The sequence below is a fragment of the Malaya genurostris genome, chromosome 2 (assembly GCF_030247185.1).
Source record: "Malaya genurostris strain Urasoe2022 chromosome 2, Malgen_1.1, whole genome shotgun sequence".
Lineage (NCBI taxonomy): Eukaryota > Metazoa > Arthropoda > Insecta > Diptera > Culicidae > Malaya > Malaya genurostris.
Genome location: NC_080571.1, coordinates 185,889,668 through 185,902,484, shown reverse-complemented (window position 1 = coordinate 185,902,484; position 12,817 = coordinate 185,889,668). Strand labels below are relative to the sequence as shown.

General features: G+C 38.4%; 2 protein-coding genes across 2 annotated transcripts; both read right to left on the bottom strand.

Annotated features, from left to right (window-relative positions):
* Nucleotides 1-4,769: 4,769 nt before the first annotated feature.
* Nucleotides 4,770-6,084, bottom strand: LOC131429040 (uncharacterized). The gene is made up of 2 exons (XM_058593090.1): nucleotides 5,959-6,084; nucleotides 4,770-5,903 (listed from the first exon to the last, which is right to left on the bottom strand). Exons 1-2 carry the CDS (start codon nucleotides 6,082-6,084, stop codon nucleotides 4,770-4,772), a joined length of 1,260 nt encoding a protein of 419 aa, XP_058449073.1.
* Nucleotides 6,085-6,457: 373 nt separating this feature from the next.
* On the bottom strand, nucleotides 6,458-8,581 carry LOC131429038 (uncharacterized). Its single transcript, XM_058593089.1, has one exon. The coding sequence runs from the start codon at nucleotides 8,579-8,581 to the stop codon at nucleotides 6,458-6,460; it is 2,124 nt and encodes a 707-aa protein (XP_058449072.1).
* Nucleotides 8,582-12,817: the final 4,236 nt, after the last annotated feature.

Here is a 12,817-nt window from a genome sequence, read left to right as displayed (position 1 = left end):
ATCCCTATTATTTCCGAAATATAATCAATAAATAATTCATCAAATCTTACAAAGTTAAGATTCGATCTCGACACGTAGAATGCTAAAGCTCTCAAAAATAAAAGAGAACATATCCAGTTTCAGTCATATTCAATTTCCAGATTGCCTCTACCTGCTTTGCGCGCGCGAGGCTCATACTTTTGTAGACAACTCATTTTTTTTTAACTAAACAAATTATTAAAAATCCATCATCATCATACAGAACATAACAACCTAATGCGTCTTACTTGAAAAAAAAAACAAAAATAAAATAAATACAATCTTCGTCATTTTACACAGTTTTCGAAAAAATCAAATTGCACTAATTTATTAAAGATCTAATTACAAAATAGATTTTATGTGTGAATTACACAATTTTTTGAACTCCCTCAATGTTGCAGCCCGCTTGATTCGTCCTGGCATCGAATTGAAAAAACTAATCCCTTTGTACAATAAAGAGTTCTGGGATCTGGCAGACAAAAAGCTTGGTGTTCTCGCATCAGACGCATTTCTAGTATTGTACCTATGCAAGTCACTTCCTCTTTCAATCCGATCACACAAATATCGAGGCAGCATTCCATTTAAGATTTTGAAAATGAACACCATTGTTAAATAATATACTCTCTGTTTCACTGAAAGCCATTGTAATGCGTTCAATACAATATTAGAGGAAGCATATCTATTACATTTCAAAATCAATCGCATGACCTTATTTTGCAATCGCTGGAGTCTCAATATTTGCGTGTTGTTAGCAAGGAACAGAATCGATGAGCAGAAGTCAATGTGAGGAGAGATTATTGATTTATACAGAAGAATTTTACTACTGGTCGTTAAATCATTTTTCAGACGGCATAATACACCGTACTTTTTGGCAACCTTCTTGATGATGTTGTTAACGTGAGATTTGAATGTTAGCTTTTCATCAATTATGACTCCAAGATACTTCAACTCTCTAACGCGATAAATAATCTCTCCATCAATTTCAATGTTGGCTTCACGTCCAGTGCTTAAAGCAGAAATAACCATATATTTAGTTTTCGCGACATTCAGTTTTAACTGCTAGAATTTCAACCACTGAGCCAGAGAATGTAAGTCCTCGTTCAAATGTGCAACCGCTTCATCCAAATCCTTAGCTGTAATGAACAGAACAGTATCGTCAGCAAACAAATTTATTTCACAAAACCGTAAAACTCGCTTCATATCATTTATGTACATAATGAATAAAATCGGACCTAGATATTCACGATTAAGTTCTGCCAATTCTTCCATATGGCTAATTTTGAAAAGGCACCCCATAGTAAAGTAAGTCGTATTCACGACAAAAAAAAATCAAACAAAAACGTTGAGGTCTAGATAAACTTCTTCTCTAACTATGCGGCTCTGATTTGTTCACTTCTGATCTTCACTGAGATACAGTGGACACCTCAAATCATGATTTTTAAGCAAATCTTGCGTCCTCAAAAATTCCTTTCTTCTGATTTGTTTCTCAATATTTTTCCACCAAAAAATTACAAAATGTTGTTCGAATAATGCTTTTTATCATTCAAAACATTTGAATTTATTTTGTTGAACGATAACTCTAAAAAAAAACACGCAAAGATGATGATTTTTTAATCATTTATACCCTACCGTGGCGTTCTCACAGATCGCTTCCAACCACTTCCAGGTTCTCTTGGTGCTGTTGGGAGTTGCCTTGAAACGAAACACAGTGGCCCTTGAGCATTTTACAAGAGCCATGATATCTGAAACTTATTTCTGGGCATGAGGTAATCTTAAGATGTCATCATTGTCGCACATTTTTCAAAAAAAAAAATCTATAATAAAAACCCGTTTTAAGGTGAAATGTAGCGGAATGCGAAAATCGCGTTTTTGATCAATTATTCAAAAACTAGACCGATTTTCTAAAAACCAAAAACACTTAAGTTTTCGAAATCAAATTTATCATAACTAAGTATTCTTAGAATTTTGAAATTTTGCTTTGCCGAGCCGTAATTGGTTTTTGAAATGTATAAACGGTCACTGTTCCGCCCCACGGGGATGACTTTAGAACTGAAAAGTAGTGTTTGTAGCAGAATTTCACAAAGAATCTGAAAATGCAACTCAAAATTAAAAAATTTTAGCTAAAACAACCGAAAATTGAAAAAGTTTACATAAACTTTTGTGCATTTTTTTTATTGCTTGCGCGCTGCTGTTTCGTATTGAGGTGGTGTGAGAAATGCACGGTGGGCACGGTGGCATTATATCGTGAACAAAAATTACATATCAAATAATTACGCGAATTTATGCAGTATTGGGTTTTGTGTTGAAATAAAAACGAGTTGAATACAATAAAATGAGTATTATAAGAAATCGTTTATTTTCTAAGTAGCTGTCATTTATAATGCTAATAATGTCCAACTCTGTTGCGTTCAATGCGTTGATGTTGCTGAAGCTATAATGCTTGGCTGTATAATATCGTAAAACAGGTATTATTTTAGATTGCAGCAATTTTTATAGCAAAACTAAAACTTCAACACTGACAAGCTACTGAATGAAATGAATACAAGCCAAGTATTATCGTTCATTAATCTGATATACAAACAGTGTGATAAACATTGAGGGTCAGCTTCGAGCCAGTCAGCATGAAAAACTAATTGGAATTCATTGGTTTTTCAATTATTATGAATACAATGAATCAACGCTTGATTTTGCTTTCGAAATCGATTGAATAATAAGGAACTACAAAATAACTTTATATTCAATTTCGTGACCCATATATGTGCTTGAGAAAAAATTAACTAAATAATTTTAACTGCATGCTATGATGAACTATTAGTTACAATTGGAATGTATTCCAATAATGTAATCTAAGAAATTATTAAACTATTGATGATTTCTGGCACCGGCGGCTAGAGAGGCTGTTTGGTCTTCGGTTCGTTATAGTTGAAACAGACATTTCTAGACTCGCTTCCGAAAAAAAGTTAATGGTGAATACTTTTACGTAAATTCTATCTCATCGGCGGGAAGGGCCTGGTGAACGACTGGCAAAGATATCGAAAATACTTGAATGTTCTCTTGTCTTCAATCGTTCTTTTGAAGGAGAATCCATGTTTGCTAGTAAATTCAGGCATATTTATGGTTAGCAAGTTAGTCAATATATATATATATATATATATATATATATATATATATATATATATATATATATATATATATATATATATATATATATATATATATATATAACCTCATGTTCATTCAGATGACCGAAACAGCTGAACTTGTAGTAGGATTATTATTATTATTTATTTTTATGATAATTATTATTATTATTATTAAGACTATTATTATGACTAATATTGTTATTTTTAATATTATTATTATTGGTATTCTTATTATTATTGTTATTAATATTATTATTATTGATATCACTACACCACCTGCACGGTATTACTGCACTACTGGCTATGACAATTGCGTTTTCTTGAAATTTCGATGTATGCTTATTTTTTCAAATAAATTTCAATTCATTGACATTCTCATATACTTTCGGTCGCACATATCGTAAAATAACAAAAAAATTTGTCAACCCTCTTTTACCAATATCACACACCAGTAGCAGACATCTGTAACTGTTTCGTTTTCTTTATAGCGAGTATGAAATAGAACAAAGCACGTATCGTTCGTGTTGTGTGTTCTTCTTCCACGGTACACATACCGGTGTGTTATTGTCATTCTATATGGTGGATTATAAGCTTTGCCACTCATCGCCCTTTAACTGCAGAACCAGAAGTCGCATCGGGATAAAATTTCACACTTTAGAGACAATGGAAGCTTTAATTGAAACTAAGTTTTGTACAAATCGATTCAAGCATCGCTGAGAAATCGAGGTGAGTTCTATTTTTGGAGTTTTTCTTCAATACGTTCGGTGCTTCCGGAACAGAGAAATGAAGAACCAGTAGTTTCGAATTATGTTCATATGCCCTTTGTAACAAGTTCTGAAAACTAGTTGAATTTATCAGACAAATTTATGGTATTTGTACCTGTTTTTGACCATCGTTCGTAAAGAGATACTCATGAAACTGATAATTCTCCACTTATCACGCTTTGGTTCCGGAACCGGAAGTAGGATCCAAATAAAATGTTTCACAAATTTTTAGGAACTATAAGATCTTTCATTTGAATAATTGGTTGTGAAAATCGGTAGTTTCCAAAAATATGAGTGCACATTTTTTATTCAATTTTCACATGTTACCCTGTAGCTCCGGAGCCGGAAGTCGGTTCCGGATGAAATTCAATAGCAGTCTATGGGATCAGGGGACCTTTCATTTGAATTTAAGTTTGTGAAAATCGGTTTAGCCATCCCCGAGAAAAATGAGTGCCTATTTTTGTTACATGCATTCACACATACACACACACCTTCTATATGAGAAAGGTTAATCAAATTCATATATACCAATCTGTTTGTAAGCATTACCTGACATCTGGAGCAAAACTTTGTAAAATTAGGTTGAGTGACTTGACCAGAAAGGTAGTACTAGTGAGAGTCTCGAAATTCTTTGCGCATACTGTACAACTGTTGATCGTCTTGTCAACGCTTCAAATTGGGAGATGGAAACCATAATCGATCACACTATTCATTCTTCAACTGAAAAATGTTGTGAGAAGTGGTATAGCGCTACAACAATTAGTAATTCGATGGGTCGGTATACAGTTTAACTTCAAAAAACAGACAGTCACGAAATCTGTTTTTATTTTTTTTTTTCAAATAACTATTTATTGGAATGTGAGTTAAAATAAATCGCGTTGTCGGAATACAGCTTCTGCGGCAGACCACGGCGACTGACGAATCGTTGGAGTGCGGCCATGAACGTTTCAGTAGATAAATCGGATACCGCTTCTAGGTGCACTGCACGGGTTGCCATGCAGACGAATAAACAAACGTACCCCTTGGTGGTTGTCGGATTTCTTGTATTGGCACTCAGCCATAACTTGAAAGATCCTGCAAAGTCCAAGCCCGAATGTGAAAACACTGGTGAAGGCTGAACTCGATAGTCCGGTAGATCTCCCATCAGTTGCGTAGACTTCTTGGGTTTCATTCGGAAGCACGGTATGCAGTGATGTAGTATCTTTCGAATGATGTTTTTAGCCTTGAGCGGCCAATACTGTTGTCGTACAACTCCTAATAAGTTACGTTGGCCAAGATGCATATTAGTGCAATGCAGATGCCTGATCAACGTCACTGTGAATGGATGAGTCTCGGGAAGCAAGGCTTGGTGTTTGTGTTCGTACGGTAAAACTGCGTGCTTCAGTCTTCCACCAACTCGCAGTATCCCATCATTTGGATCAATGAAAGGGTTGAGGTTTTGAAACAATACCTTGCCTTCCTTGTCATCCTTCAACATCTGCAATTCTCGATGAAAAGTTTCGTTTTGCACCATGCGAACAATCAGAGTTGATGCTCTGTGTATTTCCGATACTGTTGGCAGTCCCTTGGTCAACGTCGTTCTATAACTTCGGATGTAATCACAAAATCGAATGACATACGCCATCACACGTTGTATGATCGGGTACCGACTGATTCGGTCGAAAATCTTCAATCTCGAAGGTCCTAGTACAGTTACAAGTCCTCTTCGTCTCAACTCAGGTAAGTCCGCTTCTGGAAGAGATGCTGGTTGATCGATGTTCGGATTATCACTAAGAAAAATAGATGGTCCATTCCACCAAATCGTTCGTTTTCCAAGTTCAGATGGAGGTACCCCACGCGATATCAGATCTGCGGGATTCTCCTTCGACGGCACGTACTTCCAAGAATAATCGGCGGGGAGCTGCTGTATTTGTCGTACACGATTTCCGACGAACACAGTCAGCGAATCAGGTGATTTCTGTAACCAGCATAATACAATCTGCGAATCCGACCACAGAGCTGAAATCGGTATCAAGGGATGCTAGCGTCTTCACGGTAAGCTGTGATAATAATAGAGCTGCCTGTAGCTCTGCTTGAGGGGTTGTAATCTTCTTCTTCTTGTTCGATTTCTGCGGCAAGATTCGTGATTTGCTGCAAATCAACGTCATCAGCAACACCATAGATCTGTTATGCACTGGCTTCGTCACTGTAAATCCATCTATTGATCTTCACATTGTTCAGACATTGTAGTTGCTGTCGGTATTCAATCCACAACCTTGCAAGTTCCTGCGGCACCGGTTGGTCCCACTCCAGGTTGAAGGCCCACAGTTCGGGCATTATTAATTTTGCCGTGGTGACTACAGGTCCCACGAATCCCAAAGGATCAAAAATCTTGGCAATCTGACTGAGAATCATTCGTTTAGTCAGCGGAGTATTCGAAGAATTATACGGGATGGTGAATGTGAAAAAATCTTCCTTAGGATTCCACAAAATACCCAAAGTTTTCATCATCATGTTGACCGCAGGATCTGTTATATCCACGAGGCTTTCTCGCTACTCTTCAGGAACAGTAGCTAGTAGTACTTCGGAATTAGAACAAAATTTGTGTGCATCGAAGCCTCCCTTTTTCAGCAAACCAACTATTTCGTTCTTGAGCGTAATTGCGTCATCTAAAGAATCTGCTCCAGTGAGAACATCATCGATGTAAAACGATTTTCTGATCGCCTTAGCAGCAAGTGGGTATCTGCGTTCCTCGTCATCAGCAAGTTGACGCAACGCCATTGTTGCCAAAAACGGAGAAGATGCGAGTCCATATGTAACCGTTCTTAAATCGAAGACAAGCAACGGTTGGTCTTGGTGTTCACGCCAAAGAATCCTCTGGAATCGAATGTCGTCTTCGTTTACCAAAATCTGCCTGTACATTTTTGGTATATCGGCGGTAAAGGCAATTTTATGGGATTGGAAATTCATCAATATCGATATAAGATCGTTCTGGACCGTCGGGCCCACCATTTGTGTCTGATTAATACTAACTTCAGTATCACTCTGCGCCGAACCGTCAAACACCACACGAAGTCGAGTTGTTGTGCTGCTCGGTTTTAAAACATAATGGTGTGGTAAATAATACGCCGATTGCGATTCATCCAAATCTCCAGTTTCACTTTTTGACATGTGACCGAGCTCCTCATATTGTTTCAAAAAGGCGGTGTATTGAAGCTTGATCTCCGGTGCTCTGTCCAATCGCTTTTCCAATGCAAAAAATCGCTTCGTAGCCATTGCCTTGGAATCACCCAACTGAAGTTTCAGATCGGTAAAAGGAAGACGAACAACGTATCTCCCTTCCGCGTTGCGTGAGTGGGTTTCACAAAAATGGTCCACACAGAACTCATCACATGATGGTACATTTATCTCTTCGAAGTCGTCACAGGACTCTATTTGCCAGAAATGTCGCACTATCTCATTGAGATTTTCTTCAGCAGTGATACACAAAGATTGAAAAGTCTTGGAACTCTTGCTTGAAACAGGACCGCTCAACACCCAACCAAACTGGGTTTCTTGCAGAATTGCAGCAGTGTTGGCGACCTTCATGCGTCCTGACATCAACATCTCGAAAAATATTTCAGCTCCCAACAACATGTCAACACGATCAGGAGTGTTGAAATTCGGGTCCGCTAACTGTATGTTCTTCGGCAGTTTCAAATGAGTGTAGTCCACATCCGTAAGAGATAGATTACTCGTTATCCTGGGCACAATCAAGAATTCGAGACACGCTGTGTAGTTGTTTACACGTGACTTGATTTTTGTGTTAATTTTGAACCGAACTCTCGTGTGGATGTCATTCAAACCGCTTATGGAAATATGAGCGGGCTCCTTTTTCAAAGACAGCAGTGTAGCAAAATGCTCCGATACGAAGTTCGAATGTGAACCCGAATCTAAGAGAACTCGACATGGGTACGAGTTATCCGCCTTTCCGTAAACAAGTACTACCGCTGTCGATAGTAGAACTTGCTTCTCCGTAGTCTTCAATTGTGTGTAGAACGATGATTGTGTGTTCGTCTCGTGTGACACGATCTCCGGAGTGATTGATGTTGATACTTCGGAATTCTTCTCTGAGTTGCACTGTGCATTGGCATTGGTAGAATCATCAAGTTTCATTGGCTGACCATCATTATGCAACGTTGTATGGTGACGTTTGTTGCACGTATGTTTCGATGTACAATCCGATGTGCGATGTCCCTTTTGCAAGCAGTTGAAACACGCGCCAATTTTTCGCAGTGTAGCATATCGATCGGAGATGGTGGCGCTTTTAAACGATTCATATTTCCACAATTCGTGGGTTCCGGAACAATGCGGGCAGCTACTGGTTGCCGCAACTAAGGTACTCGTCCGTACCCTTGTGCCAGGAGGGCGCATCTGTTTCACGATTTTAATGGGCGGTTTCATGTTAGAACGAATCTTCTCTAATACTCGACATCTTTCGCGCAAGAATTCTAAAGTTGAATCGTAGCTAGGAAGTTCACCAGACGTCTGCTTATGTTCCCATGCCTTACGGGTATCGTTGTCAAGTTTCATAGCAATGCGGTTAACTAGCATGCTTTCGCCGAGTCCAGACACTGGTAACCCAAGATTCTTCAGGACATCAACATTCTTGGTACAAGTATCTAACAGCCTTCTCATGTCATGAATTCCGAAGGTGATACAACTTTATGGCTGGGGACTCTGAGCTGTATCGCGCCATTATTGTCTCGAACATCGATTTGAAAGCGTACCAGTTCTCGTACGATCCATCGAACGAAGGCAACGGTACCTTCAATGCTGGCAGCTGGGTTGTATTTGCGATCGCAGGTACAGCAGGTGTAAATGATGGTTCCTCCTTCTTAATAGTTGCATCTAGTAATTTAGTAAGGACAATATACAACTCACCATAAATTTGTTCGAATTCGATGCCAGAATTCTCCAGCTCCGTACGATCGTCAACGCTAATATCCAGTCCCTGGGCTCGCTGATGGTACACATTGTAATCAGTGTTGATGCTTTCCACAGTCTTCAACTGTAACTGTAAAAACTGCTTGCACTCCAATTTCTGATTGGAATCATCGTTATCTGTTTCCATCACACTCTTCACTCTTTCCATTCTTCTCTCTAGTTCAACTGGTTATGCAACACTTTGAATTCAGCCGCCATTTTTTCATTATTTCCTTCCTTTTCTGGCGCTTTTTCTGTCCACTGATTCCAAGTTCTTCACTATTCTCACCGTCGCTCTTCACTGGCGTAATGTTCTCGCTATCCTTTTCGCTCCCTTTACCGTCGGGAGTGCGGAGCATGTTCAATCCTGCTCGCTTCCACTACAGGTTCACTTGTACACCAAAAAAAGAGCCAGAATTGCGTCACTTTTAGGCTGTTTACCAACCGTCACGAAATCATTTCATGAAATCCACATGGCGTCACTTTTTGGCCATGCAAAATTCACTTTTATCGTCACTTGAGTCGACTAGCTAGCCGTCAGGAAAACGTTTTTTCCGATTACGAAAGCCACAATGGCGACACTTTGTTCGGCTCGCTAGCCGTCGAAAATCACTTTTGCGTCTCAAATTCAACTGCCTTCCAAGCAGCAGACCGACAACCAAAACACATATCCGGCTCGAAGGACCAAAATGTTATTGTTCACTCGCGGGTGGACTGTATCGAGGATGTATAGGTTTCTAGTATTTCACGACGAAATCAAAAACCCGTCTGTCTGTTACAACAGTCAAATTTATTCTGAATATAATAAGAAAGGAATAAGAAAAGGTATGCTATAGAAAAGTATCATCTGTTTCGCTCTCCAGTGCAGTGTCGCCAGAACAAACAGTGATTATTGTTTGGTTTAAGAAAAGAAGCTCTTGGCGTATGAGGAAGGGTAATTAATTGCGTTTTTTCTGCATTTGGTTTAATTTTCCATTTTGGCAGATAATCACTGAAAATATTTAAACTTCTTTGTAGGCGACTGCAGAGCACTCTTAGATTTCTACCTGTGGCTAACAGACTTGTGTCGTCACAGAATAGCGATTTCTGACAACCAACGGGTAGATTTGGAAGATCAGAAGCGAAAATATTATACAAGATTTTAGCATCGCTCGAACCCTGTGGAACACCGGCTCGTACGGGTAGCAATTCAAATTTACAATTCTGATAGCTAACCTGAAGAGTACTTTGTGCCAAACACTGTCGAATGCTTTTTCTATGTCTAGAAGAGCAACTCCAGTGGATAACCCAGAAGATTTATTTGTTTTTATCATGTTCGTTACTCTGAGAAGTTGATGAGTAGTTGAATGTTCATGACGAAATCCAAACTGCTCTGGTAAAAAAAATGAATTCTCATTTATATGAGACATCATTCTCAACAAGACAATAGTTTCAAAAAGTTTACTGATAGTTGAGTTTTCATCAGGTTTGAGGATAGGAATTACTTTAGCGTTTTTCCATCTTTTTGGGAAGTAAGCTAATGAAAAACACTTGTTGAAAATTTTAACTCAAGGCAAGGCAGGTTTCCTTCCTTAAGAGCAGGAATTGGTTTTTGAGGTTTCTTAAGAACCTTATAAAGTTTCCAGAAAGCTTCAAAATATGGTTTAAATAATTCAACTTCTTTAGCGAAATTTTTATTTCGCACAAGAGTAAATCTATGTTTAATTTCTTCTTGTAAATTCTTGACTATGGTATTCATAGCAGGATCTCGAGAACGTTGATATTGTCGTCGACGAACATTCTTCAACCGAAGGAGCAGTTGAAGACTGTCATCGATGATAGGTGAATTTAATTTAGTTTGAGCTTTGGGAACTGAAAGATTTCCAGCTTCGATAATGTAATGATTCAATATTCGTAGAATTTTCTAAAATAGTTTCATGATTCACACGATTTCAATGTGAGATCTATATTCCAACCAATTAGCTCTATGATAGTTTAATATAGAACTAATTTGATTAATTATAGCTTCGTTGGAAAGTCTAAATATTACAGGAACTGCTACTGCACGCTGGTCCTCTTCTTATGCTTGCTACCCTTCGTCAGAGTTTCTGGTTTTTGGGAGGAATGAATTTGGTACGTCACATATACCACAAGTGCCATACATATTTTCGCAGTAAGCCGATATTGATACAGCATAGCATTGCCGATCTACCAATCTCTTGTGTTACCCCTACGCGACCGTTTTCGATATGTGCTATCGATTACTTTGGACTCTTTTATATTAAATTATCAATTTGAAACCGGTGTCCAACGAGAATGACCTGTTCACCGCTGCCGTTTTAACTGCACTTCGTTGTCTGGTTGCTCGACGAGAAAAGGTTATCGCTCTACTCAGATAAAGTAACGACCTTCAAAGGAGTATCTCACCAACTGCATCGAGTATGTTTGAAGTGGAGGAAAGCAACCGTTCTCAAATTTTCAATTGTTGCACTAATCAGTCACATCTCACATACTAAAGGAAATGGGCAACACGTGGATTTGCTAACCTTGTTAGCACAAGTTGAAATTTGCATCAACTCACGTCCTCACGTCATCTGCGAAGGATGCCAATGAAAACCGTCTCACCCATTGGAATCAAACACAACGGCACCTTAAGTGTATCTGGGATCCAGAACACAAACGATCTGGTCTACATGTTTGATATTCATCTGCATCTGAAAGAAACTGATCAAGTTTTGCAACGCAATGACGGAAATTAGAGACAATCATGAACAGTCTTCATCAGAAATGTCTATTCGTATATGTACAAAGAAGATATGAGGGCAGTGAAAGTAAAAGAAATAGAACAGAAATGTTCCAAAGGTAGCCGGGATGTAGAATATTTTGATAAAATGATGTAAAATTTAAAATACCTATTATATAACAGATCGGCTGAAAAGTTCGTATCGTTTCTATGAGAGGGCGCCACTAGAATTAAATCCATACCATTTTCAGTTAGTACCAACCTTCAAAAGATACGTGTATAAATTTGACAGCTCTCTGATTATTAGTTTGTGAGATATTGCATTTTGAGTGAAGCTACTTTTGTTATTGTGAAAAAAATGAAAAAAAAAGGAATTTCGTGTGTTGATGAAACACTACTTTTTGATGAAAAAAAGTGCCGCCGATACCAAAAAATGGCTTGATGAGGCTTGACTCTGCACCGGGCGAAGCAACAATTCGTAAGTGGTTTGCAAAATTTCGTACTGGTCATATGAGCACCGAAGACGATGAACGCAGTGGACGTCCAAAAGAGGCTGTTACCGATGAAAACGTGAAAAAAATCCACAAAATGATCTTCAATGACTGTAAAGTGAAGTTGATCGAGATAGCTGACACCCTAAAGATATCAAAGGAACGTGTTGGACATATTATTCACGAATATTTGGATATGAGAAAGCTTTGTGCAAAATGGGGCCGCGTGAGCTCACAATCGATCAAAAACAACAACGAAAACCCATGCTGAAATTGAACGAATTGGGCTTCGAATTGCTCCCTCATCCACCGTATTCTCCAGATTTGGCCCCCAGTGACTTTTTCCTGTTCTCAGACCTCAAGAGAATGCTCGCTGGTAAAAAATGTAGAAGCAATGAAGAGGTAATCGCTGTAACTACGGCCTATTTTGAGGCAAAGGACAAATCGTACTACAAAAATGGTATCGAAAAGTTGGAAGATCGCTATAATCGCTGTATCGCCTCTGATGGCAATTATGTTGAATAATAAAAACGAATTTTGGCAAAAAAATGTGTGTTTCTATTAAACGATACGAACTTTTCAGCCGAACTGTTATGCTTATAATTTTATGAACAATTGTCTGTGAACTACATGGAAAGAAATCCGTCACCGCTCACATGATTAGAAAATCATGAAACCAATCATTTTAGCTTCTCATGGAACCATAAAAATCAATCATGGTCCGAAAATGTGTTA

Bases quoted from the DNA above. Each gene is read 5' to 3' on its own strand.
- LOC131429040 (XM_058593090.1), bottom strand. From the start codon at position 6,084: ATGGTGTTGCTGATGACGTTGATTTGCAGCAAATCACGAATCTTGCCG. The intron at 5,904-5,958 runs GTGAAGACGCTA...TCGGATTCGCAG, and splicing joins TATTATTATCACAGCTTACC to ATTGTATTATGCTGGTTACA.
- LOC131429038 (XM_058593089.1), bottom strand. From the start codon at position 8,581: ATGAGAAGGCTGTTAGATACTTGTACCAAGAATGTTGATGTCCTGAAG.